At 40.9% G+C, this 13,826-nt stretch overlaps 1 protein-coding gene across 4 annotated transcripts; it reads right to left on the bottom strand.

Annotated features, from left to right (window-relative positions):
• Positions 1 to 2,818: 2,818 nt before the first annotated feature.
• On the bottom strand, positions 2,819 to 12,748 carry LOC138802829 (vomeronasal type-2 receptor 26-like). 4 transcript variants are annotated; one of them, XM_069986632.1, is made up of 8 exons: positions 12,700 to 12,748; positions 9,631 to 9,875; positions 8,570 to 8,861; positions 7,473 to 7,566; positions 6,739 to 6,941; positions 4,203 to 4,430; positions 3,894 to 4,017; positions 2,819 to 3,803 (listed from the first exon to the last, which is right to left on the bottom strand). In XM_069986632.1, exons 2-8 carry the CDS (start codon positions 9,849 to 9,851, stop codon positions 2,896 to 2,898), a joined length of 2,070 nt encoding a protein of 689 aa, XP_069842733.1. In that variant the 5' UTR covers positions 9,852 to 9,875; positions 12,700 to 12,748; the 3' UTR covers positions 2,819 to 2,895. The 4 variants fall into 4 exon arrangements, with proteins under 4 accessions (XP_069842733.1, XP_069842655.1, XP_069842816.1 ...); XM_069986554.1 differs by having other exon boundaries at positions 12,249 to 12,741; XM_069986715.1 differs by lacking the exon at positions 4,203 to 4,430 and having other exon boundaries at positions 12,249 to 12,741.
• Between the last annotated feature and the right edge of the window lie 1,078 nt (positions 12,749 to 13,826).

The following is a 13,826-nucleotide window of genomic DNA, read 5'->3' as shown; positions in this document are numbered from 1 at the left end:
CTTGTCCCCCAGTGGGTTAAGAGGGGATGCCAAGCATCCTCATTTAACTCCCTGGGCTCAAACTGTTCTCTATTTTCAGTTCTACATAAATCCGAGATCAAAGTAAAAATGCTGGTGAAACTTGGATTCTGGCGGACCGGTTTGTTCATCTCTACTTTCAATATGTCCCAAAAAGTGTTGCCCATTGCAAAAATCAGGTTCCTTAGGGAAATAAGGCAGTAACTTGGTTCCTATTCTCGCCCTAAAATCCTTGATGGTCCTAAGGAAAGCTGTAAAACACATGTACACTTTCTCTTCCCAGACTCTTTTTTTTTTAATTATCTTTCTTTTCTTTCATCTGGTATATTGCACAATATGAGGTTAGGATTCTTAAGAAAAAAAAAATACTTAAAAAAATAAAAACTGAAGTTTTTGTTTTTCACAGGTCAAGGCAGCATACAATAAGCAGTTCTCTGTTGTTATACCCCAATAACAGGAGATCATTTCCACTGTGATGAATACTGAGAAGGTTAATATAGCTGATGGCCGAACAAGGTCTGCACTATGAAGGAGGTGGACAAAAGTTACAAGTATGTGGAAAGGGGACCGGAAGGACAATCAGTGGAGGGGAGGGTACAGGGGGCAGTGTGCTTGTGTGGGTGGAAAAAGAGGGGTATTTTGGTAAAATTTGGGGTCTTAATAAATTTTGGAGTCCAATGTCTGTATTTAAGGATCTAGTTGAGATTTGGAATAATATTGTGAACTGATTTGTGGGGGAGTTGGGGAGAACATTATTTTATGCTCAACTTCTCGATGACTGCCTTCTCCAAATCTAAAAAAAAAAAAAAGAAAAACAGCTTTTTGAAGAAGAAACCTTACCTACAAAAAAATGAGAGACATTTGGTGTCACTATATGCAGCAATGTCGCCAATATCTATAATGGGCCTGTAGTTGTATGAACAATGACCATCGGGCAGCAATGGGTACAATAGTCATTTTCTAAATTATTTCCATGCTGAATTTGCCGCCAACAAAATTCACACACAAAAGCTATGTCACTACCACTGTATCAATTTGATAAAGGAATGGACACCACTATGTTGAATTAGTTAATCAGTGCTAAATACACAATCCTACCACTACACGCTGGTATACTCCAGATACAGTAGTTATGCCCTACGCTCGGGAGTCCTCAACGATGTGTGGGATAGCTGTGTGTGGTATATCCCACCAAGGGGAGCTGGGAAAAGGGCAGGTAGGAGATGGTAGGTAGGGGGATGTTGACCAAACAGGCATGGGTCCTATAATACCCTACTCAACACCCTAAAGCTAAACCTGCCCTACTGTATGCAGAGTTTAAGTCCTAATAAAGGACCCGCACCAAATCCTAACCCTATCTCCTACAATGACCCCATTGGCTAATAAGCTAACTCTCTAACTAAAGAGGATGTCTGTACTATCTACAATGTGCTAGTGACCAATCCCTATACTAGATACATAGGGGAAAAGAAGACCATCAGGATAGTTAGAAATGTAGTATGATAGGGATGCAGCATATGCTGGAACAAACGTCGGACTTACTGCGGCAGGCGACCCCAGGTCGCGACCCCTGGCTTGGCTTGCTAGCGATGGCGGGCGAGGTGCAGCTGGAGACAAGTTGGCAGGCAGGAACCCAGCAGTGTGTTTCTTAAAGCGTACATATCATCAAGTATGTTTAGACTCTGTACCCACAATCTGACCCCCCCAAACTACTTGTACTGTTGGATTACTGCTTTTAATAAAAGATCTGTCCTGGGGTCCATTATGCAGGTGATGCAGTTATTGTCCAAAAAAGCAACTTTTAATCTTGCAGCCCTGTGTCAAATTGGCGTCTCGAGTGTCTTGAGTGTCTATGCCCTAGGCCTGCACCGCCTCTCTGTCTCTCCTCCCCGCCCTCTTCATCATTATGTGCGTCTCTAGAACAGTTTCTCCTATTCATCACCTGTCATCACATGTGCAGTGTTCAGACGGGTGAAGAGTAAGAAAAATCCTAATGATGAAGAGGGCGGGGAGGTGGGACAGAGGGGCGGTGCAAGCCTATGGCACAGACACTCTAGGCCACGGCAATTTGACACAGGGCTGCAAGTTTTAAAGTTTTTTTTTTAGGAAAATAACCTGCCGAACGGATCCCAGAACAGATCTTGGATTAAAAGCAGTTATCCGATGGTACAAGCGGTTTTGTAAAAAAAAAAGAAAAAGAAAAGAAAAATGTGCATTACATAGGTAATTGCAATCACAACCCTTATTGATTTATTATTACCCTGCTTAAGACAGTGTCTTATATTAAATTTTGCTTCCAAAAATGGGCTAGGTCTTATTTTTCCATGAAGAAGATTTCATATAGTTCTTATAGTTGAAAAATAATAATAATAAAAAAAAAAATTAACATTTATTATATACTATATAGTAGTTGTCATCACAAATCAGCATAACCAGACAACCCACCACCTCCCCCCATCCCGCTTCCCTTAGTGGCATGGTGGCGGAGGACAGCAGTGGAGGTCTTATTTTCAAGGGATGCCTTATTTTAAGATATCCTGTAAATCCTCCACTATGCCTTATTTTCGGGGAAAACGGGTAATATTATTTTTTCTGTTACAGTGCCTGTTTAAGGTGGCCATATATTTTGTCATCTGTCAGTCTTATCCATCCTCTGTACACCATATACTGTTGGCGGATCTCACCTACAATCGGCAACTTCAGCTGACTTTATTATAAGGTGTTTGGGCGCCTTAAAATTTCAAATAAGATTTGTCAGGTGACTGGTTCAAGACTTTCTAGGAGAAATCTACTTTTGACTGAGGGTGATGTGTAATCATTGTGATCATATGGCCGAAAATACATATCAATAGAACATCTCTGATGTCACCCATGCTGTTAGACCCTAACTTTCCTCACTAGGTTCTCTCGAGAGTTCATGTTAGGTCGGAACAAGATTATGAAACATTTAGGAAGGAACATACAGATCACCAGAGCCCAACTGGAACAAAGAATGGCAAATATCTCCATAGCTACAGTGTACTTTCCTTGAGCGCTAAGGTAGGCTGGAATAAAAGACACCCAGACGGTAAGGAAGGCCAGCATGCTGAAAGTGATGAATTTAGCTTCATTGAAGCTGTCGGGGAGTCTCCTGGCCATAAAAGCTACAATGAAGCTGATAGATGCCAAGAGGCCAAGATATCCCAACATGCACCAAAAGGCGATAGGTGACCCTTCATTACATTCATAGCTGATGATTGTGGGTTGTGCTTGTGTACTAATGTACTGGGGAAATGGAGGAGCAAGTGACACCCAAATGATACACAAGAGGAATTGTAATAAGGAGCATATAAATATAAATAAGAGAGAAACTCTAAGACTTGTCCATTTCCTCAGTCGGCTGCCCGGTTTTGTAGCCCAGAAAGCAAACACCACAGTAATAGTTTTGGCCAAGATGCAAGAGACACAAAGTGCAAAAACAATCCCGAATGCACACTGTCGTAGGAGACACTTCTCAGCCTGGGGCGGACCAATGAAAGCCAAGGAACAGAGGAAACATAGAGACAATGAGAAGAGAAGAAAGCAGCTTAGATGGTAGTTGTTTGCCTTCACTATGGGAGTGTTCTTATATTTTATGAAAAGTCGTAATATAGAAGCAGGAACCAAGGAGGAAATGACTGTGGTCACCACCAAGGTCGATCCCAATGGGTCTTCATAAGAGAGAAATTCTATGGTTTTTGGGAGACATTTCGATTTCTGAAGATTTGGCCACTGATCCCATGGACACTTGATGCAATCCAAAGCATCTAAAAGACAATAAACAAAAACTTTTAATTATTGAATATAACTAGATTTTCTTATTAGGTGTACTGTAGATAACACAGAGAGTGTCTTGCCTGTTTGGTTGGAGATTTCTCCTTGAGGACATGGAACACATTGGAAACAGCAGACAGGTTCTCCTCTTCTTGTCGCCTTCCTGTAACCTGGAGAACAACTCTCACTGCAGACCGAGCGAGGAACCTGAGGGTGGAAGAAAGGGAAAGGAAATTTTCTCTAATAGTTACTTCTTTCCATACCACTCAAACAATGAAAGATGCGTGACATCTACAGATTATTAGAAGGCATCAGATATAGTACTATAGGTTAAGAAATAAAAAGTGTAAATTTTGATTAAAGTGTTTATCAATACTTTCTAATCTTCTCACCATCTGTACTTCGACAGGCCAATGTATGATACTTGTGTTTATATGGAAAACTTGATCTAAAGATCTTGTGGTGTCATAGCTTCCAACCTTGACGTGTTTTATGGTGTCATCCGGGCCCAGTTGCCAGTTGACTATATCATAGACTGCAGGTGGGTCTCCATTACTGTCAAAGAATAGTTCCCGTCCACTACTCAGTGTGAGCCTCGCTCGCTTTATGTAGCGTAGAAGCTGTGAATACATTAATTACAAATAAGGATTGGATTAACATTTCCAACAAATAGTTTTCTAAATGATTTAAGAAAGGGAAGTGGAGGACGTTTAATGATATGATGGAGTTTTAGCTGTTATCGGAGACCTGTATAAGGTAGCTTAGGTTGGGTACAGAAGATATAGAGGTGACAGGTAAGGGCCTTTTCTTTGCATTCTACTGTCGACATGACAGTATGGGCCATATAAATATTGAGGTATGATAGCCTTGTGTTTCCTTTGAGTGTTATAGGAATTAAGTTATGATTATAGAATTGTTCCCACTGGGATAGCTGTCTTTCCACCTGGTCTATTTCAACTCAATATGAAAAAAGAGCATTTCTGTTTGTCATTTTTGTTCTGTAATGGTCACTATGTAGGGTAGTGCTCTTTCCCATAGTGATTTGTGACTATGTAGTGGCAGATGTTATACTGATTGGTAAAATTGATCTTAAAGGGGGTGGCCACTTTATAAATAAAATGCTCAGCATACAGTATTAGTAACTGTACTCACTGCACTTACTGACAGTAGGTCCCTGTGTACCTCATAGAGCTTAAATCAGACTCTCCTCCTCCAGGCTGGACAGAGGACAGGGCCTGGTCACATGCTCCTCCATGTCGGCCATTTTATGGACTAAAACACCACAGAGCAGGGCAGTACAGCCTGGAGGAGGGGAGCCTGAATTTAGCTCTATGAGGTACACAGGGAGCTCCTGTCCATATATACAGTGAGTACACTGTTTCCCCGATCTCTGCGTGTTCGCACACAGCGATTGGGGAAGATGGCCTGCTATAAATCACCCTCTTGGGTGACTCTTGCCCATCTGACCCACTCTTTATATTATAGGACCACATATGGTGATCGCTTTGATTTCTCTGTCCAATATCTATACCACAGTGGGTGTGATTTGATGTTATTTGTTACAGGGACCCTACTTGGACAACTTTGTTACACCTTAATATTATTCATATGGTCCGGGGTCAGTGTGGTTTTATAGATCTGGCTGGTACGCCGGCAGATCTTATGTTGACATTTTAAGTGTTTTTAATGTAGGGTAGTGTTTGGGGTTTGTCTCCCTTATTGCTTTACTCCTGCATAGTTTTTTGTCATAATATTTTCTATAATGTTATTATAAAGTATTTTTTATGATGTGCTACCTCTTTGTGCATATGCTTTTTTCTTTTTGGGGAGTTATGTGTTATTTATATGCATTGGTTTAGCACTCCCTATTTATAGCGGTGCCCACTATTTTTACATATATAAATAGCGCAATAGGGCCACATATGGGGTATTTCTATAAACTGCAGAAACAGGGCAATAATTATTGGGGTGCATTTCTCTGGTAATAGGTTTATAATTATGAAAAATATTGGATTACAATAAAATCTCTGCACAGAAAATTAAAATTTTCAAATTTCTTACACACTTGGCTTTTATTTCTGTGACTCCCCCAAAGGGTTAAAACACTTTCTGGATATGCTTTTGCAGAGTGTGGGGGGTGCAGTTTCTGAAATGGGGTGCTTTGTGGGGCTTTCTAACATACAGGCCCCTCAAATACACTTTAAACCTAAACAGGTCCCTAAAAATATCTGATTTTGAAATTTTACTGAAAATTTGGAAATTTGCTGCTAATGTATTAAGCTTCCTATTGTCTAAAAAAAATGAAAGATCGTTTAATAAATGCTGCCAACATAAAGTAGACATGTTGCTAATGCTATTTAATATATAATTTAGGTGGTATAACCACTTTCTGTATAAGCAAAAAAGTTTCAAAGTTGGAAAAATGCATTTTTTCACATTTTTTCACATTATTTGTTTTTTTTTCATAAAGATTCGTTATGATTATCGACTCCAATTTACCAGAAATGTAAAGTACAATATGTCACGAGAACACAATCTCAGAATCAGCCGGATAGGTAAAAGCATCCCGAAGTTATTAATGACTAAAGTGACACTGGTCATATTCATAAAATTTGTCTCTGTCATTAAGGCCATTTCAGGCTCTGTCCTTAAGGGGTTAATATAGTACAGTAATAGTGTGGAAGTAATATTTAATCTGCATGGGGGTCTAGTTATGGTGTAGTGGCAGTTGCTGAGAGACTTTGTCTAAATTTTTTATCTTGATAGTTTTTTTAAGCTTTACATCATTAAGTACTATGACGGATTAACACCTAGGCAACAAAAGTTCATCAACAATTTTTAAAAAGGAAGGTTAAAAAGTTATAACCTTGATGTAAAGCCTATCCTAAAATAGCTCTTTCTACAATCTTTCTCTGAAATGTAAAATACCTTCCAGTGTTCTAACTTGGATTTATCAGCACATGTCTGGATGAGACAGCTGTTTTCATCACTTTTACAGGATCTCAGGTTTTTCAAAGCCATGGCAATGATCTTTACCGCTGTATAGACATTGTATGTGATTCGTAAATGGTCATCGTCATTGTAGCTGTTTGTTACGTTCCTGAGGTCCTCTGCTCCTGTACATGGTTTTACTGGAGAAGATAAAGAACCTGTGACATTGTTCTCGCCAATAAATTCACAATTAAAAGTTTTTTCCCAGAGAAGTTTTGCCCAAGTTCCTCCTGAAGGCATGGATGGATGAACATTGTTTAGGAAATCTTTAAATCCAGGAATTGTCCCACTGCTTACAGCCAGACCAATCGTGCCTAGAACAAGACTTGTGTTCATGCCCTGGAAGAATTGTGAGGTTGACCAAGTTTCACTGGCAACAAAAAGCCTTTGGGTAACATCTTGTCTTACCATCTCCACTAATATTGGATATACATCAATGTCCTTGGAGAAGACAACCACAACCTTGGCTAAAGAATATTTTATTGTGTTCACAATGTGCGGAGCATTGCGATCTGGTCGAGTTAAGATAATGGCTTCTGTGAAGGCCACACATGCTCCGGCCTTTATTATCTCTTGTCTGACAAGTTGCATACCTTGTAGACCATAGTCATTATCTAAACCCAGAAGTCCTATCCAAGTCCATCCAAACTGCAAAACCAGCTGAGCCAGACCTTTAGACTGGAAAACATCACTGGGAATAGTCCTGAAGAAAGAGGGGAACTTTCTTCGGTCACTGAGGAGAGGGCTTGTAGACAAATGGCTGATCTGTGTAAAAATGATTGGAGATAGTTTTACATGTAGGTAACGTAACACAGAACAAGTGTTCAGTGTTCTTCAGCTAGAAAAACAGCTTTGAATTTACAATTTTTCCTTTTGGCGATTTTAGTTAATTCTATTATATCCTCCTAAGATAACCTTGCCCTTTAGAGCAGAGCTTCTTCTCTGTGGTGGAAGTCCATGCAAAAATTAAAATTAAAAAAAGCATAAAAAGAGTCAATATTGTTCCTAAACTAGAGATTGTTGCAGCCAGGCAAAGGGCTATACAGCTTAAAGTCCATTTGCGAAAACTTCCTTCCTAACTGTTCCTCATCAACAACTAGGGGGCGCCCCACAGTTTGAGAAGCACTGCTTTAGAGAACTGCATGGACTCTGTTGCAGCTAAGTTTTATTATCGTATCAAAGACTATGTCATGCAAAGGATCTTCTGGTATCCTGGTTTGTCAATCCATTCCTGTTATAACTGCCCAATACCCTTTTAAATCTATAACTACATAAGATCCTCTGGTGTTCTAGTTGGACTGGTCCAGCCCTGTTCTTACTGCCCAATACTCTTCCAATTCTATGACAAAACCAATTTAAAACCACCGTCTCCATTACCTGAGGGTATCTAAGAAGCCCTAGAATATGAGCCACGGCAATAGAATATGTAGATGATATATGACCAGCTGTTCTTCACCCACACTAGGGGACGCCTCACTGGTAAGGTCCACCTCACAGTTTGAAAAGCCCTTCTTTAGAGGACTGCATGGATCTTGTTGCAGATAAGGTTTACTATAATATAAAAGCCTATGTCATCCAGACAATCCTCTAATATCCTAGTTTGTCAATCCAGCCCTGTCGAAACTGCCTTATACCCTTCTGAATCTATAACTACATGAAGATCCTCTGGTCTTCTAGATTGACCACTGCAACCCTGTTCTCATTGCCCAATACACTTCCGATTCAATGATTAAAACAATGTTAAATCAATGTATCAAACATTTCCTACCTGAGGGTATCTAAGAAGTCCCAGAATATGAGCCATGAGAATAGAATATGTAGATGATGTATGGCCAATGACAGAGCTTAAAGGACGGTCCACAAGACATCTGTAGTTCGGGACGGCTTTTCTCTGACCCGTGATCACCTGCAACGTTCCTGTTAAACTGTGCTGGACAAAGATGCAAGCGTCATAGGCTTGGAAACCCAACGTGATGTTTGGAAGAAACTCAGGGTCGCTGTTGATCTCTTCAATTGCAAAGATCGCCGCTTGTAGCCGTTGATAGTGATCAAGATTAAACCTTTAGATGGAAGAAAATGTCCGAATTTTTAGAATATGGAAGATCAGTGGAGATATAAACTTATCATAAATTACAGATTCATCTTTTATAAAAAAAAAAAGGGAACCCTATTTTTCTCATTTTAATTAATTCATTTTCAGCTTTCTTCAAATTTTGGTGAGTTTTCCCCTCAATATAGAGGAGAGGTCAGGTGGTAACAGAGAGCACCCCACATGTTCTGCTGTTTAACGGCTTCTTCTGGGATGACACCCTAAGGAAGCTGTTGGAAGAACACATGAAGAACACGTGGGGTGCTCTCTGTTACCACCTGACCTTTCCTCTATATTGAACTGTACATGGTGAACTCTTTCATATATGTATATTTTAAACTTTTACTTTTTTTGTTGCTTACACACTGCATTATCTGTAGGTTATAGATTAGTTATAGGGCACATTTTCTGCCTTTGTCCATGTGTTGTTGTCGCGGGAGAGGTTGGTTAATAAATCCCAGCTTGGACGCTGGTGGGACCAATGTTTGACATTTTAATGTTTTAATATAGAGTGGTATCTGGGGCTTGTCTTCCTAGTTTTATTGCTCCTGTACTTTTTTTGGGATCTTTTTGTATACACAATTTGTAATAAATAAAGAATTGTCTTTTATGTGCTTTTTTTTTTTTTTGCATATGCTTTTTTTTTTTGGAGTATTTTAAGTCCTCGTAAGGGTCATGCACTGCTATACAAGAGCCTAACTGAAAAAAAAAAAAAAATCATCAATGTTATAGTTCCTTACTTGGTGCAGGGGGTCCAAGGCGGTCTCTCAGTAAATGTGTTATGATGGTACACAACGTCCAGATGGAAAGTTAACATAATACCAATCAGTATATCTCCAGCCTGTTCTATCCCCTCCAGCTCTGTATTTCCCAGACTGCATTGGGAGGTCTCGGTGTATAAGGCATGAATACACTGAGAGAGCAAGAGGAGTATCTGGATATAAGTATATCTGCTGATCATGGTTCTCTTTGTAGTCAGAAGGACCTGAATATATAATTAGATTGTAATTAGTACATAGGCTTAGTGTCCTGCCTGATACTTGGTGCTGTATCACATAGGTGATACCTTCTTATCTGAAAACCCCCCTCTTCTACAGATTCTGTCTCCGTTCCCCCTCTCGTCATGGCTCCCTTGTATCGGTGTACTTTAATCTTACCTGAAATCTCCGATAGAGCTGATGACTTTGCAACCCAAGGCTATCTTTTTGAGATCAACCAGTGGATAAGTTACAGTACCTGACTGAGTGCACGATACATTTGTATGGACCTCTCAAACCCTGTCGGACCGCACACTCAGACATTAACAGTGGTTATTTCAAAATTTGCTATTGAAATAAATAGACCATTCTAGACCATTACTGTGTGTATTACAATACTGTCAGTGCAGTCCTATATGTAATAGGAATATATACTGTATTCAATGTACAATATATGAACCAGTCCATTGCTTGGGAGAAAGAACAAAAGAGAAACACACATTTCTGATATCTACACTCACTGTAAACTAAATAAACGGTGTGATCCTACAGTGTGATGTATATGTATAGGGAGACAGTACAATCCTATATCATGCATGCCGAGTACTTACAGTGTATTGTTCATTGTCTTCTGAGATCACGCCGAGGATACATGTCTCCTATATATAGAGGCTTGTGTGTTATACGCTGACTGCAAATTACCCATGATCAGGGATCTCGCTCTGCGCTAAAAGGTTAAGTAAATGATAATCCTCAGAGGTGAAGCCCTCACAACGGACCTCGGGGCAATTTGACTTCTGTGCAGATGGAATTTTTCAGCTGGAAATTACATTTTCATGTTTCCTATGATGGGTAATAGCTAGGGATGGTCTGAAACTGCCGAGGTTCGTATGAACCCGCTGTCTGCCCGCTCCGTGCAGCAGGTGGATACAGCGGGAGGACCGCCTGGAAAACTGGGATACAGCCTATGGCTATGGCTGTATCCCAGTTTTCCAGGCGGTCCTCCCGCTGTACGGTCCACCCTCTCCACGGAAAGGCAGACAGCGGGAATCATTGCCGAGCGTTCGGGTTCATACGAACCCGAACCGAACTCAGTTCGGACCATCCCTAGTAATAGCTACATAGGGAAAGGTAACAGTCAATGTCACTGCAGTGGATTGCCAATCAATGATGATCAGGAGGTAATCGAAAATATGTTATTCCTTAATGGTCTTTAGTCCTTCTTGTTGAGTTCAGGGTCATGTGAAGACGTGGTCAAGGTATAAGAACAAGCTGTCTCAAAACCCATCATCTGCTTCTGGGATGACAAAGTAAAAAAGCTCTAAGGTCTCCTAAACACGTCTGACGTGTTCTTATGGTCTTTAAACCAAGGAACAGCCCATGGAGTGTCATTTGTGGGCTGCTCACCATCATGGACCATGAACAGTGAAGAATGCCATAAAAATATATGATCCTGGTCTGGGATCTACAATCACATACATTATTCTCAAATAAAATACAGTAGGTCCTTTACTGTCCACAATTACAGACTACTGCATATGTTTGGCTGTCTTTTATAGCTGGCATCTGGGTATGTCACATACCCGGCAAATCTAGCTGCAGTGTCATGGCCCCACTAAGGGATTGCCCACTCACTGACAGGAGTGGTGTTCTACCGTAGTCACTGATTGGCTAAGTGGCAAATCCGAAATGAAAAGAGGGTAGGTGTGAGATCTACTGAACTGAAGTCTAACCAGGTGAACCTGTAAGGCTCCTATACCCTAGGGGTAACAGGTCCTCAGGAAAGACTAATGGTAGAAGTGGTGTATAGATAAAAGGTGTATAGAGTATTGGTACGATTTAAAATACGGTGAATAAATTTTCTAGCTAAGATAATCAAAAAACACACAAACAAATGTAAAATGCCGAAGTTAAGAACAGTAACTACACAGGGTTAAAAAGGAGATACGATAAGCACACAATGTGCGTGTGTGAAGAATGTCTCTGATGATTGCTGGATGATAATCTCTGAAAATGGAAAAAAAAGTCTCTAAATCTACCGGTACGGGGTGATCAGTCCCGGGGGAAGCTCAAAAGACAGAATAATTAGGGATAAAAATACAAAACATGAAAAGGTAGAATCTGAAAAAAAGTAAAATCTGAAATAATATAAAAGGTTACTATGACCTTATATACGAGTATAGCCGTGGGTCGGAACTGACGTGTGCTGTTGATTCTTGTATACATAAATATGTGGATGGCCCGTTTTGGCAGCAAGGCAAGAGTGGCATTGTTATACAGATAAGTCACAAACTGGCGTGTCTGTGTGAGTAGCCCTTAAGTTATGGCTTGGTAGGACTCTGTCCAATCGTTAATGCATGAAGGTGCTGAGCACCGCTCACCCGTCCACACGAATTGGATACTCCGTATGGTGTCAGGCCGTTTGGCGGAGTCTTCCGGCAGGTGACGCTGCTTGGTTCCAGGCGCTTGCGTTAGCGTTAGTGGAATGCTCACTTTTATGATGTGGCAGTGTTGCGCATGCGTACAGTCCTCTGTTGGCCGCCAAACCTCGTGGGGATTTTGGCGGTAAGTATAAAAATAAAACGGCAGGAGAGTGCTAGTTAACAATTCATATATATTGTCTCAATTTAAGCTGGACGCGTTTCAAAGCCTTCCTTGGCTTTTTCTTCAGCAGCAGAATGAGTGATGACAGTGGCAAATCCAACAGCCATTTATGTAACATTGCAGCATCAGGAGGCTGGCCACTGTCAACAAAAACTGGAAGCAGTGCTATAGGGCACGGGAATGACAGCGGCATCTAACGGGTTCCGGTCGGCGCCGTGGTTCACTTACGCGATCGCGATGTCACGCGGCGCCGTCCGATGTCCTGGTGGTCTCCATGGTGATCCGGGGTCCTAATGAAGGTCCCCGGGGTCACCATGGAGATGCCTCATGCTGACAGGGGTGGCCGTGGCTATTGCCTGTCAGCATGAGGCATGATACAATACATTGCAGTACATCAGGTACTGCAGTGTATTGTATCAGTGATCAAAGTATTTTACATAGTGTACAGTAATGTACACTAGTGTAAAAGTAAAAAAAAAGTGAAAAAAATATGCACCAAACACAACACAGCCCCCCTAGCCCCCCAATAATAAAGATGCATTACATTCCCTATACCCAATAAAACATTACATAAAAGTGATCAAAAACACAAATCCTATACATATTTGGTACCGTTATGTCCATAATGACCCAATCTATAAAACTATATCAATAGTTATATCGCACGACACACGCTGTAAAAAAATAAATTAAAAAAACTGTACCAGAATAGCTGTATTTTATCAATTCACTTTAGAAAATACATCATAAAAGAGATCAAAAAGTCATATACATATAAAACTTGGTATCAATAGCAACTACCGATCTTCCCGCAAAAAATAAGCCCAAAACCAGCTCTGTCGTGCAAAAGATAAGAACGCTATGGGTCTTGCAATGTGGCGACACTTTTTGTGGGTTTTTGCTAGGAAGATAGTTTCTATTGCGCCAAAGCGGTAATAGTTAAAAAAAACCTACACAAATGTGGTATCGCTGTAACCATAGCGACCCAGAGAATACAAGTATTATGTTATTAGTGACCGCCGATACGGATTTTTACGGCAATCACTAATGGGCTCTATACTGCTGCCATCAGCTCTTTATGGCGATGTTGCAGAATAGTGCAGCACCGCCGGTAATGCCCGCAGCCCCCTCCTCTCAGCTACCGGAGGTAGCTGAGGGGTTGGGGCAGAGTGTGGGGTCAGTCCCGGCAAGTCCCCTCACTGGCGATCGCCGTTATTATCAGTATAACGGCGGCCACCAGTAACAGACATTGCCAGCGCAGCTGAACGCTTTTTATCTCTTCTCACCGTGAATCCACGGTGAGAGGAGATAAAAACAAATCCCCCCCGTCCCCAGAATTAACCCTAGTGACCTGG

The sequence above is a fragment of the Dendropsophus ebraccatus genome, chromosome 1 (genome assembly GCF_027789765.1).
Source record: "Dendropsophus ebraccatus isolate aDenEbr1 chromosome 1, aDenEbr1.pat, whole genome shotgun sequence".
Lineage (NCBI taxonomy): Eukaryota > Metazoa > Chordata > Amphibia > Anura > Hylidae > Dendropsophus > Dendropsophus ebraccatus.
Note: the sequence above shows the minus strand (reverse complement) of the source record. Positions and strands in the feature narration are given on the sequence as shown.